Below are 14,033 nucleotides of genomic sequence, written 5' to 3'. Positions count from 1 at the left end.
TCTGTGGGCTGAGGTGGAATGAAAATAAGCAAAAGGACATGCAGCTGTCGTTCTACTCTAGCATCAGTGAAGAGTACTTGGATGGTCCTGAATCTTGGCCTGAGCTTAGCATTGTCCCTTTAGGATCTCAGGAAGTAACTGAAGCCAGAAACAGTGTTGCAGGAAAAATGAAAAGTGAATATGGAATGGCATTTTAGGAATAGTCACAGAAGGTGCTGGTGTCTGTGGTTTGGCATTGTTTGTTTGGCTGGGGGCAAAAATTGCTTCCTCTTTCCCAACATGCCCAAAGGGGAGAATAAGGATGAGTACACTGTGTGTCTCACAGTGTTCAAGATACGAACTGTGTCATAAAGCTGGAATTGCTGGATGTTAAAAATCCACAGAAATGCTGACCTCTGTATGGTTGGGCTCAGTTTGCTCTAGTGTGTGATTGATGGCAGTTTACCACTAGTCCCTGTGCCTCTTAAGAGATGTAAGAGGAAGGAGCATGTGTGAGATAGGTCTCCTGAGCCTCAGCCACAGGGAGAAGTGTGTCACTGTCCTGTGTTGGAGCTGTGAAGGTGGAGATTGTTCACTCCAGAGGTCCCTAGTGTGATCACTGTGATGGCAGCTGTCATGTCACCAGGTGGCTCCAAAGCTGGGCCTGGATCCTGTATGGATCAGACCAAGGGTAGAAGAAAGAGTGGGTTAGTGGGGTTTTTTTTCATGGAGGCTACCACAACACAGAAAAAGTTAGCTTAAATTTTCCATCATTAGATGTTGTAATTAGTTTTATAGTGGAAACGTGAGGTTTTATAGCTCATAGTGTTCAGGTCTGATGATTCTGGTGCCTTTTTTTTTTTTAATTTCTGGTACTTGATGCTTTTCATGTAGGGTAAGAAAAATGGTAAAAAATGAAGTGGGAACTTTTCTCACTAACAAACTTTTCTGTTAGAAAATTCATTGGGATAAGTGGCAAATTAAAATTATAATAATAAAAAAAGCTGTTCCAGTTATACTTGAACTTCGTAGGGGTTTTGTTGTTATTCTTGTTGTGGGTTGGTTTGGTTTTTTTGGTTTTTTGGGGGGGAGGGTGTTGAGTGTTGGGTTTTTTGTTGGTTTTTTTTCCCCCTTGTTGCAAAATGTGTCCTCTTGTCTTGTAAAACCATTTCTTTTTTTCAGTATCCTCCCACATGTCTGACATTTGAATTATTGCTTAGTGTAGCAGTGTCCCCTGCTGGTGTCAGCAGTCTTGTCTTAGTTCAACTCCTGTCCCACAGGGAAATGCTTTCTGAGTTCACTTTGTCAAGCTCCCTTGTAGCTGCATTATGCTAATTCTGCCTAATAACACCTTAGTTTTCTGCATGGCTTGCTTTCCAGGGAGGAGAGCATGGAGGTTAAACCTTGGCTGCCATACATATTAAATGTCTTTTACATATTTCAAAAACATAAGAAAACATTTTTCTCTCTCTTTTTAATTATTATTTTTTATTTCTCCCCATGGAGGTGTAGAGTCCTTGTCCATGGGGGTCACACAGCTGCCTTTTAGTGAGCATTTCTTAAAAGATGAAATGCAAATTCAATTTTTTAAGGTCTTGGGGTATATGCTAAGTTACTGGGAAATATTTATATGTATGTATGTGTTTAATATAGCAGTTGTTTTGAAGAACAGCTGATTCAGCTCATTGTAACATCTTGCCAGCCACCCTGAGGCCTGAGCTCTGCGTTGCAGAGGGAGAACTGTACCAACTGCAGTTGAATCTGACCATGGCATTTTTCCAGGCCACAAGCAGTTGCTTAGCCGAGCTTTAGAACAAGGCAATTAAAACATGCACAATTTTAAGCTTTTAAAGCTTTGAGTTTTACTTGCAATGAGACTTGCCTCTCCCACACAATCAAATTACTAACTTAAAACCAATCAAAAAGATACCATTCTGCCATGTTGCCATGGATATGTTATCTTACAAGCTACTGTTTTGACAGCCTTCAAAGTGAAATCATGAGCGTTTACTTGAGTGAGATTTGCCCATCAGGCACATTTTTTGGCCAGCATTTCAGCTCATCTTGTGTGCCTTGTTTTAATTTGGCTTAATAACAAACAATTAAACAAAACAATAGATTTGTCTGGCAGAAAGTGCTGAACTGGCATTTCTGTTTCTCTGGAGAGCAAACATTAAACGAGAGGCTCTGTTCCTGCCACGTTTTTTTCTCAGACATTTCCTTGCCCACACTCTTTTGGGCAGAATATATCAGTTTGTTACCTTGTGACAGAAATGATGCTGCCAATCTCTCAGAGGTTTCCCTCAGATGGTGTGTGAGAGTTCCCACAACAGCCATGTCATGTTTTTGTATGGCATGACCTGGCTTGATATCTCAGATGTCTATGTTGTGTTAGGAGCAGAGGATGTGAGGGCTTTCGGTCACTGAGTCTAGGGATAACAATCTATTATCCTTTACACAAATTTGTAAATTCCTATTACAAAGACCAGGAATGTGCATCAAAAGTATTGTTCTAGTCCTTGGCTAGAACAGGGACTAGCATTTTGTGAGTAGCATAAGAAGAGGTTTAAAGCAAGGGAGGTGGTATTAATTTGCACAGCTGTTGAAGTGCATATACTCCTTAGGTTGTTGGTCTCAACCAGAACTTTAAATAATCAAAGGAACCACTAAACCTATTGTGAGCGCATCATCTAGACATCTTTTTCCAAGCTCCTGCACAGTTACATGCTCATATCTGTCAGAAGTGATTTTGGGGTTACACCTTGTGCTCTGTGCCTGCTCCTGTCCCTTCCAGAGCGGACACATGCCGGCGGTTCGGGTGTGGGACGTGGCTGAGCGAACCCAGGTGGCAGAGCTGCAGGAGCACAAGTACGGCGTGGCCTGCGTGGCCTTCTCCCCCAGCTCCAAGTACATCGTTTCGGTGGGGTACCAACATGACATGATTGTCAACGTGTGGTCATGGAAGGTAAGTTCTCTAGGAGGTTGGGTGGACCACAAGGTGTTGCTAAATCAAAAAGAGCTTCCAGTCTGACTGTAAACTATTTCAGTTTGATCTTGATTTCTGTTTTTTTTTTTAATCTGTAGTTATTGTTTGGGTTTTGACATTCATAGGCACAGACAAATTTGGACAAGAGAGAAGGCTATGGTCCCTTAGGGAAGATCTAAGTCATTTCCATGAAGGGATATTCTTTATACTCGGAGATGTGTGACATTTTACTGTTCAGCCAGAAAAGCCTGGACTTTGAAACCTTGCCAAACCATTGTGCTTTTTTAGAGGCTTATTAAAAACTAATTTATGAGGTTAAGGGAGGAAACTCTCATCGGCCAGAGATTTCTTTTGTAGTGCAGTGGATGCTCTTGGCTTGTTTTGATTTTTTTATGTCGGAGTTTGCGATACTCTGATCCCATCTGTGATGGGTGAGAAGGGGAACATAGGGAATTCATAATGAGTGAAAGCTGATAAAAGTCACTCTGCCTGTCACTGGATCAAGACAACACTTGGTAGCAACAAAGCCTGTGTCTTATCCTGTAGTAAACGTTTAAGCGTTTGTTGTTTGTACATAAGAAAATAAACATTTCTTTTTAGTAGGCTACAAATCCTTTGTATTGCAATAGATGCTCCTGCTACCTCTTCAAGTGCTGTAACCCTCTCTAAAAGAGATACGATTTAAGGAAAAAAAAAATCAATGCATCTCATAGGATCATAGAATGGTTTGGGTTGGAAGGGACCCTAAAGATCACCTAGTTCCAATTCCCTTGCTGTGGGCAGAGATACCTCCCATTAGACTGGGTGGAAACCTGATAACAGCCCTGTCCAATCTGGCCTTAAACATTTCTGGGAATGGGGCATCTACAACTTCTCTGGGCAGGCTGTTCCAGTGCTTCACCACCCTCACAGTAAAGAATTTCTTCATAGTAGTTAATCTAAATCTACCCACTTTCAGCTTAAAACCATGACCCTTTGTCCTCTCACTCTAGTCCCTGATGAAAAGTCCCTCCCCATGTTTCTTGTAGGCCTCCTTTAGTTACTGGAGAGCCATTATAAAGTTTTCCCAGAGTTTTCTTAAAAAGTTTAAGTTTCTTCTCTTGCAGCTTGTAAGTCCATATTCATTTAGTATGTTACTCTCTTCATCACATTTCCTGTGCTGTAATTTAAGATCTCACTGTTCTCTTCTGTGTGAGGTGAAGTTTGGTGTTGTTATTTTTTCATTTAGCTGAACTGTGTGTAGTGAGAGAACCTAAGTGTGTATGTCTGTGTTGAATATTGAGTGCTCAGCCTTTGAGTTATTTCTAGTTATACAAATGAAAGTTGTGGCTTGGACAGGGTCACAATGCATGGCATGTGTGGAACAGTACAAGTAGTTTTGCTTTCCCTTGCTTATCCGGGTTTTTCTGTTCACTGTATAATTGTGGACATGAGAACCTCTGAGGTAAGGACTGTCTGACTCCTCTGTGCTGAAGAATACACGCTTTAAGCTTACACTCCAGAGTGTGATGGGAGGTCTAGCTGGCCTTTACTTTGTAGGCTGGACACCAAAACTAGAGATACTTTACCTGACCAAAGTCAATAAAGACTGAGAATGCAGACCTCCTGAAGCATTTTCCTGCACTTTTACTCAAAACCCATCTATCCTCTGTGCAGCTGCTTTGATTTCCCCATTTTTCCTGACTGCTAGACCTAGTAATTTGATGGTGATGGAAAAGAAAATCCATGTTGTCTGTAGGATTTCCTTGCTTCCCTAAAGAAAGACCATAGCAGTGATCCAGATGTTGAGGTCTGCAAGGGTCCTAAGCTTTTCTCTGTGCACTGTCTCGAAAGAAGTTATGGTAATTGCTGTCCCACTTGCTGTTTAAGAAGGGAAATAGGTTTTCTCTGAGCTCCTGGTGGTTGTGAAACCAACATGTTTGTCATGGCTCAGACACCAAGTTCCTGCAGGCACTAGTGCCTGCTGATTTGTTTTTGATCATAGTTAATGTGGAAAAGGAATTGAATATAAATGTGAATTATACTGTCTGCCAAATCAGTGTTCCCAGCTAATGCTGAGGAGGTTGTATATGGAGGTGAATGGGGAATAGTTTGGGCCTCTTCTTTTCCCTGCTGCACTGCTTGTACTGGATATGTGCCTGTAACTGAAATTAGTTTCCTTTGCTTCTAAGCAAAGAAATTAAGCAATCTAAACAATTATGTTTCCAGAAAAACATTGTAGTGGCAGCCAACAAAGTCTCAAGTAAAGTGACAGCAGTGTCGTTCTCAGAGGACTGCAGTTACTTTGTCACTGCTGGAAATCGACATATCAAGTTCTGGTACCTGGACGACAGCAAAACCTCCAAGGTGAGAGAAAGTGCATCAAGGCCAACCCGTAAACAGGCATTTCTATCTTAGAGCAAGGTGGATTTTGCCCCAGTGAGCTGTGGGAAGTGGGAACTTTTTTATTTTTCTGGGATGAAAAGATAGCCTTCCATCCATGGCTCTCAAGTCTGTCTCCTCATGGCCTGACAGCACCAAAAGTTTGTCTTATCTGTCTTATCCTGCACTGAGGTAGGGGTGTGCCTCCTGGAGTTGCATAGCAGCATGCTTGTTCTTTAGTAGTCACGTCTACTCAAGGACAAATAAACTAGAAAACAGCTGCAGTCATTTAACTCCTTGGAGCATAGAGGTAGGGAGAGCTATTTCACATTGGTATGTGCATCTCAAAAGGTTGTGAGTGTAACTTTGAAGCATCAAACAAAGTGTTTAAACTTTTAGTATTGTGTTGTTCTCTGGGGAGCAGAATCCACCAATGGTGATTTTTCTGTGTGCTCATGAACAGTTGTAAACATGAACAACAAGTAAAACCTCTCCTTGTTCGGCTGTTGACAATTTTTTCTTTGAATCACTTCAGTACTCAGGAGTTGATGTTCTAAAAAATCACTGTCTGCCTAAAGTGCCTTGCTGTATTTATAGCAAACTGTTTTCTGTTGGTAGGTCAATGCCACAGTCCCCTTGCTGGGTCGCTCAGGATTGCTTGGAGAACTAAGGAACAACTTCTTTGCAGATGTGGCTTGTGGAAGGGGCAAAAAAGCTGACAGCACTTTCTGTATCACATCCTCAGGCCTGCTCTGTGAATTCAACGAAAAAAGGCTGCTAGACAAGTGGGTGGAACTGAGGGTGAGTTTTACATACTCCTATCCTGCTCAAGGAGAGCAGGAACAACAAATAATAAGAGCACTCAGAGGTATGAGCTGACCACTAGCCGTGAAAATAATTGTGCCTCTGCAACCCTGTGATTTACTCTGGAAGGCTGGGCAAAAATAATGTTATTTCTTGGCAAAGAGATTTTACTGATCATTGAGGCTCTTTCATTCTCATGCCTCAGCATTACAGTGACTGCTCCACTGGCAAAACAATGTCCTTAGGGCAACTCCTGTATGGGCCCTCCTGGCTTGGCTGGGGCAAGTAGGAGTTTTAGAAGGATTCTGGTTACTGTCCACCCTGCAGTGTCTTACTTGGCTTGTGCATCTCAAATGCAGGTTCCCCAGGTGCTAGTTTATTTGGCTATTCTAAACCCCAGTCTGGCCCATAGTTAAGAATTTGATCATGCTTGTTTTTCTTTCAACTGAATGTAACATGCCCACCTGAAAGGATCCACTGTATTAAAATCAAGGGAAAGTCTGTCCATGCTTTCACTCAAGTGAAATGCCTCTTTTTTTCTTTCCTTTCCTTTCCTCTCTAAAATCTGCCTTTCACTCTCGCTCAGAATACAGACAGCTTCACAGTAAGTTGAAAAAACTTTCTGCATTGAACTCATCCCCTTTTCACCACACTCCATTTTGTATCATTTTCTGCCATACAGATCCCAAAGGGAGGGGAAGAAAATCCATTTTATTCTCTTTCTTATCCCCTCCAGACAGGTAATGTGTTGGTGTTGCTAGTACAGGGTGAGGTGCTGCTTGCCTGCCAGTGTTGTTGAATGTCACAGGAATAAAAGTAGTGTTCAGAGTAGGGCTCAACTGGAGCAAATGTTAGCTCTGCTGACCTCCCATCATAGTGGGTGGCAGAGAAACTGGGCTTTTTTCTGACTGCTTGGAATCTGCAGTGGACCTTGGCTGGAAAGTTTTTCAGAAAGGAGAAATGAATTTTTAGGCTTTTCCTTACTCCCACGGCTCGACTTCACTACAGCTCTTCTGACCATGACTCCTTTGTCTGTCAATTCGCTGTTCTCCCTGTCGTGTATCTGGTGACCTTTAATGTGAGAGCACATTTCTCATTTGCTGTCTCATGTGCTGTGTCCTCCTCAGACCACTGTGGCAAACTGCATCTCTGTGAATCATGACTACATCTTCTGTGGCTGCGCTGACGGCACCGTGAGGATTTTTAACCCTCTGAACCTTCACTTTGTCACTACTCTGCCAAAGCCACACTTCCTGGGAACTGACATCGCAAGTGTGACTGAGGCCAGGTACTGTGGGGGAGGGTGGAAAGGGAGCAAGGGAGACTTGTGGGGGTTAGAACTGTTCCCCAGACGTTTGCCATCTGGAGCATGCTCTTTTTATGGATTAAAATTGGCAGCATTTTGCAGGTTTCTCTCAGCTGTTACAGGCTTGCCCAGTATGACTGGACTACATTTGCATGGCAAGGAATAAGACTTTTGCCAAGGGACTTTGAGGCTTCTTTTGGGACTCTGGTTGTTCAAGAGACAGGCCTTCCTGGCCAACTACTCTCTACCTATAGATGCCACAGTATATTGTTCATCTCAACAGCACCCCATGGAGAATCTGAGCTCTCCTGTTTGAGCATTGCCCCTACTCCTAGAGAGCATAAGTTAACCAGGCTGTTGTTCTCTCTTTGTGCAGCCGTCTTTTCTCTGGTGTGGCCGATGCGAAGTATCCAGACACGATTGCCTTGACCTTTGACCCCACCAACCAGTGGCTTTCCTGTGTCTACAATGACCACAGCCTGTATGTGTGGGATGTCAAAGACCCAAAGAAAGTGGGCAAGGTGTACTCTGCTTTGTATCACTCTTCCTGTGTGTGGAACATTGAGGTATGTTGTCTGCAGACACAGGTGTTGGATTGTGAATTGCAGCAGAGAAAGTCATCAGATGAGCTGCCAAATTTGAATGCAAATGCTTACTGTAGAGGAAAAGAGTTGACACAGATTTTTACCTGTGCTTAGTGTGTTTGCTGCTGGGCCTGGGAACAGTTCTTTGCACTGCAATGGCTGACTGAATGTGTGGTGCTACTGGAAAAAAAAATCTCATCATCAAGAGATGAGAGGTGGGAAAAGGGGCAGAATTGAACACAGCTGAATACAGAGCATCCTTTTAGAAAATGCACAAGAGTTTATTGCTGGCCTCAAAAAAATTGTTTGAGATCTGTGGTGAGCAAGTGCTTCAAAGTCAAAAACACGAAACAAGCGATATAATCTGAACTGTGGTCCTTCTTAACATATTTGTCTGAACATGTGGAAATAGCCTCTCAAGTGTCTGTCATGTTGCAGTCTGTCCAGCTGGCTTTCCCTCAGAGGGACAGAGGGAAGGAAAGGGAGCATAGGAAACAATGGAGTTGCTAATACCTTGAAATATGTCTAACAGTGATGAGGAGAGGGAGAAGTGGAAATAAAGTGGGAAGAGGTTGAGAACTCTGTTATTATTTATTAATTGCATCTCACCCTTTCCTTCTGAATTATAAACTGACAGTAGTAGATGAAAGTTGCAAACTTTCAGTGCCAGGTGGTTATTGTATGATCATTGGGATTTGGATTGGGATTTGAGGTGCTCTCTTTGAACTATTAGAGAGAAAGGATGCTGCTTTGTTGCATGCCTCTTATGGAGGTTTTCTATGATGAGGGAAGCTCAGTGAATATGTGTTTGAAGTCACTATGAAGCTCTGGTCTGCAAATAGATTTTTGTCAGAACTGTTTGGTTTTCATATGTAGAAAACAGAGGACACCCCTTTTGTCTCATTTTGTTTTGAAGCTTACTATCAGTGCCTAGGGTGTCAGATGTCAGGCAGTATTATTCAGGGGTTGATTTTACTTGCCTTTAGATGTATCCAGAGGTGAAGGACAACAATCAGCCCTGTCTCCCCCCTGGTTCTTTCATCACCTGCTCCTCTGACAACACCATTCGTCTGTGGAACACTGAAAGCTCCAACATCCATGGCACAGCCTTGCACCGTAACATCCTCAGCAATGTAAGATCCTAGGTTTGGATCCCCTCCTTGTCCTTGGGATTGCTCTTCTTCACACACAGATTCCCAAATTAAGGCCCAAATTTCTTTGCATCTCCAAGTCAACACAGGTTTCTGTAAACTGGGCACAAATCTGGTTAAATGTATGAACCTGAAGAAACCTGAAAGGAGTACTGGGTGGAAGCACAGGTTGTCTGAAATGGTCCTGGGGACTATTGCTGTTTTCATAAACCACCCAGAGATTCTTCAAGTTTAATCTCTTCCATAAGGGTCATATGTTTCAAGAGAGCTGCATCTCTGTCATGTGTAACCACTTTTAAGATTTGTTTGGAAAAGGTGCATTAAATGAAGCAGAGGTTTGGGAAATTGAATGAAAAAGTTTGCACTCACCTCATCTATATAAGAGGGAGGCTAATCATACAGAACAATGATTACAAATGGACATTTGCTTCTGTTCTCACCTGAGGTGGAAGATCTCTGGACACAGCAACCCTGACCTCAGGAATCAGGTGGAAAAAAAATTCTTTTTCTGTCAGAACTCAGAAGGCTGACTTAGATGATCCCTAGAAGTCTTTCATATTCCTGCTGTGTGCCCTAATATGTTGCCATCACTAATCCCAGAGCTTATCAGTAGTGCAGGAGATGCTGTTAGTTTCTAGCTTGAATCTTTTGAAAGGGATGATTGTGAGACACAGCTGTGAAACTTTCATCCTACCATCTGAAGGGGCTTAGTGCTTGCTCCTAACTAAAAGAACCTACCAATTACAGCATTGCTGCAAATAAAATGTTTATGTTGGCCAGGAGCTCAGTTTCTAAGGCAAATGCTTTGCTTTAATATTTTGTAACTAGTAAATATTTCTGGGTGTATTGTGTCCCCAGGACTTGATGAAAATTATCTATGTAGATGACAACACTCAGGTACTTCTGGACACTGATTACAACTCTGCAGGAAGTGCAGACAAAGCTGATGCACAAGTGCTGGATACGAAGGTGGGGATACGAACTGTCTGTGTGAGTCCCAGCGGGGAGCACCTGGCCTCGGGGGACAGGATAGGCACTCTCAGGTAATCCCATAAATCTTCTTATGCAGATTGCAGACTGGTCAGGCATGAGAAAATAACAAGGTCATGCGAATTTTATTAAACATACTGAAATGAGCCATGTTATGTCCTAGAATATATGAGTTGCAGTCTCTGAAGGAAATGCTGAAGGTGGAAGCCCACGACTCTGAGATCCTATGTCTGGAATACTCCAAACCTGACACAGGTAAATGCAATTGAGCAGCTTCCCCTTTGCCTAATGTTGAGCAAGTCAGAATGGCCAACTATGGTATGTTAGACTTGTGCTGAACTACTCCTGGATTTCAGAGCAGCCTTCTAGTGTTGGACCAGTAGATCCAGGTTTTGAAAAAGTCTTCTTTCTCTTACTTTTTATTAGAATATTGTATGTTGAAATTGAAACTTGTTCTGTATATTATTATAATGTGAAATACAGGTATGTTACTTTGTGTCCATCTGTGCAGTTAGCTACAGTATAATGTTTTGTCCCCAAGAACACTTGGGAAGCTGTTTTAAAAATGACTTTTCAAGTCATGATCTTGCAGTCTTTTTCACTTTCTGACAGGTTTAAAGCTCTTGGCCTCAGCCAGTCGGGATAGATTGATTCATGTCTTGGATGCTGGAAAGGACTATAGCCTGCAGCAAACCCTGGATGAACATTCTTCTTCCATCACTGCAGTGAAGTTTGCAGGTAGAAAATCATGGCCTCTCTCCAAAGCTGGAGCTTTGAGCACTGCGGTTGTCCCCTTGTGACTGTAATTTTATCTAGTTCAGTACTGGACTAGGTCAATTTGAAGCTGCAGCTGGGTTTTTTTTGGTCATCTTTTTCTGTTGCGGTCTTGACAGAAGGTGATACTTGCCTTCTTTTCTGGTTTTGTTTTAATTTCCTCTCCTTTGTCTCCTGATTGAAGTCCTCAGCATTTCTTTGGAAAACTGTTTTCTGTAATGATTTACTCCCTCTAACTAATTTAAGAGAGAACTAATTTAGGAGAAGTCTGAGCAATCATTGTCGAAAAAAATCCCAAAACACACCAAAAAAAGTTTTGGGTAAAGTAAATTTGTGATTGTAGACCACTGTAAGGCATTGCCTTCCTGGTAATGGAGCACGTTTATCCTAGCACTCAGTTACTACCAATGGTCAGACACCAGTCAGGAAGAGCAAGAGCTGGCTTCTCTGTCAGGGAAAACCAGTAGCCAGGGGTGACAGAAAGGCTGGCAAAGGTAGTGGCCTTTTCCACTAGCCATGGGAAAGTACCACAGGACATTAACAGGAGCAGATCATGTCTAGATACAACCAGTAGTCCAGGTCACCAGACAAATCCATAGTGATAAGACTGTGGATTCAAGCAATTCAAGGTCTTGATCAGTCAGGAGGGCTCAGGGTCAGCTACAGTTCAGTGCCTGCCAGGCAAGTCCATACTAGCAAGGCAAGATGGAGTTCAGATCAGGAAGATGAATCCATGGGTTGGGTCAGGATTCCGATCAGTGGGGTACGTGTCCAGGCACAGGTGTGGCTGCAATGCTGCTGCAGTGTAGCTCAGCTGGGGCTCAAGGATGGGAACCTCAGCTTGAAAACCACTCTCAAATGAAGGAAATCACTGAAGCTTCATAGCAGGGGCTCCCCAAAGCATCTATGTGGCTTTTTCAAGTTTTTTTTTTTTCTGGAGGAGCTCCAAGGTCAGCAAAAGTTTCTCTGACAGATCTGTCTTATCAGTGAGCTGGCCTTGAATGCAGCCAGCTGAACTCCCAGGAGATGAGGGAAGTGGGCTCAAGACCTGGCAGTTAAGGCCTTTGTGCTGGTCTATGAGCCAAATGCTGGCATGGTCTAACTGGACACAGTTCAAGGGCTGTGAGGTTGGATGCATTGTAATTACTTTTTATCTGATGTTTATCAGGAGTTTTATCAGGTGTTGCTTTGATGAAGGAGCTGCTTGGTTACAAAAGAGTCCCAAGGGAAGAAGGGAAGTCTGACCCTGCAGTAAGAAAGGGCGGCAAAAAACATGTGTCCAACTCTAAGCTCTGAAAAGTGCATATTGCCTGTTTTCAGCTTCTACTGAGTGTGAATGTGCCATGTTGCCACAGAGTGCTGTGGCACTGAGAGATATGAACATATTGGTGAGGGAGAAGACAGAATTACGTCCTAATCTGTTCTGAAAAGCCTGTGTTAAAACCTCATGTTCTCTGAGCATGAAAGACAAATGCTGTCCCTGAGAAGGGGGCTTCTGTTTTTCTCCTTGGGGAGGAGTCAGTCTTAGCTAATCAGGACTGGAATAAATGAGCAGTGGTATAAATTGAAACATTTCCTCCACGTTGTATATGTGTTTATTTTGTCTCCTGCCTTTCAATTCCAGCCAACGATGGGAAAGTGAGAATGATAAGCTGTGGGGCAGACAAGAGCATCTATTTCCGCACTGCGCAGAAGGTAACCTTATCACAGCTTTTTGTGCACTTTGAATTTCTAATCTCTCCACAAAGGAGTTACTTCAAAGAATGATATCAGAGTTACTGTATGAGCTTGTTGCTATTTCAGCCTCAGTGCCTCCCACTGACTCAATAGAAGAGATTACATTCAGAGAACTAGTTGTGTGGAACACGTAGCTACTCCCAGCCTGACCTCTCACAGCAAGATGTGAAATAGAGAACTGTTAGCATATCTGCTTTTCTTTCACTGCCAGAGCTATTGTGAAAACTGGTGAAACAGTAGGGGCTGAAGGGATCAGTTCCTTGTGCTTCCAGTCCCATCTGCTCCCAGCAGCTCCCTGGGAAGGATTGTTTTGTGCTGGCTGTGTTAGGAGACTTGTCTGTATTTAGTTGTTTTTAATAATGGATTAACTACTTGATTTTCATACAGTTGTTACCCATATGTTTAGACAGGAGAAGGGGTCCAGTTTACCCGAACACATCACATTGTTAGGAAGACCACTCTTTATGACATGGATGTGGACCCCAGCTGGAAATACGCAGCTATTGGATGCCAGGATCGTAACATCAGGTTAGTTTGCTTCTCATCTTGAAAATATTTTTGTAGTCATAAACGAGGCAGCTCCATTGCCATCACTATTCCTCTAAGTTGTTTGATACAGCGTTTTCGGACAGATCTGAGGCACTGTGAAGTTGAACTCTGCCTTTCCCCTCACTGATAAAAAGCTGTGAATCTGTGCAATTCCCATGGGATTCACTGGGTTACTCTGCAGAGCAAAAGTTTTCTACTGGGGGAGCAAGTGTGCCTTCCTTGGCACATCACTGAACTGTGGAGCAAGAACTTCTGCACTTTTTGTTTTGAAGGTACTTACTGAAAAGCTGTGAGGTCCTGTGGAATATGTGGGACTGTGGGAACCTAAAACTGAGCTAGATCTCACTGTCACTGAACAAGTGGAGTCCATTCTCTGTTTTTATCCATTTCTCCAATCTGTCTGCTTGAACGCAAAGGAGTCTCTCTGTAGTTGTGTGTCTCCTCCTGTTGTAGCTGTGTGAGATGTTAAGAGTTTTGGTCATAGCTAAATATGGATGTAATTTGATTTTGCATTCTAACATAAAGTGTCTTGCTCTCTTAATCCATTTCTCTAGTATGAAGGAGCTCAGTGAGGACTGACTGATAATTGGCTTGAGAATAAAGCCTCAGTTCAGATAATCTGCCTCTGCATTACTTTTGAGGTTGTTTCTTGAGCCATTTAATTGACTGGTGATAATACTTCATGGAGATAATTTCTCCACTTTCTGTAGCTTGGCCCTGTTTCCTGTATTTTATATGGAATGAGGAACAGGGAGAGAAAAGGATCCTGGTGACAACAGCCCCAGAGTAGTACCTGGGCACAGTGAGCCATG

The 14,033-nt window shown here is 42.8% G+C and overlaps 1 protein-coding gene across 5 annotated transcripts in view; it reads left to right on the top strand.

The window, feature by feature from the left end:
- MAPKBP1 (mitogen-activated protein kinase binding protein 1) overlaps nt 1-14,033 on the top strand; it is a 93,672-nt gene that overhangs the window by 54,119 nt on the left and 25,520 nt on the right. For all 5 annotated transcript variants that reach the window (XR_014590354.1, XM_083863193.1, XM_083863192.1 and 2 more), the window contains exons 6-16: nt 2,774-2,944; nt 5,174-5,311; nt 5,945-6,127; nt 7,258-7,418; nt 7,813-8,002; nt 9,007-9,153; nt 10,030-10,214; nt 10,325-10,416; nt 10,774-10,899; nt 12,560-12,630; nt 13,079-13,200. Coding sequence is in view for 4 of the 5 variants with exons in the window: in XM_083863193.1 (XP_083719319.1) it covers nt 2,774-2,944; nt 5,174-5,311; nt 5,945-6,127; nt 7,258-7,418; nt 7,813-8,002; nt 9,007-9,153; nt 10,030-10,214; nt 10,325-10,416; nt 10,774-10,899; nt 12,560-12,630; nt 13,079-13,200 (1,586 nt within the window). In the remaining variant the exon portion in view is untranslated. The remainder of the gene's footprint in view (nt 1-2,773; nt 2,945-5,173; nt 5,312-5,944; nt 6,128-7,257; nt 7,419-7,812; nt 8,003-9,006; nt 9,154-10,029; nt 10,215-10,324; nt 10,417-10,773; nt 10,900-12,559; nt 12,631-13,078; nt 13,201-14,033) is intronic.

The sequence above is a fragment of the Zosterops lateralis genome, assembly GCF_965231275.1.
Source record: "Zosterops lateralis genome assembly, chromosome: 6".
Taxonomy (NCBI): domain Eukaryota; kingdom Metazoa; phylum Chordata; class Aves; order Passeriformes; family Zosteropidae; genus Zosterops; species Zosterops lateralis.
The sequence above is the reverse complement of the archived record's forward strand: the minus strand, read 5'-3'. Positions and strand labels throughout refer to the sequence as shown.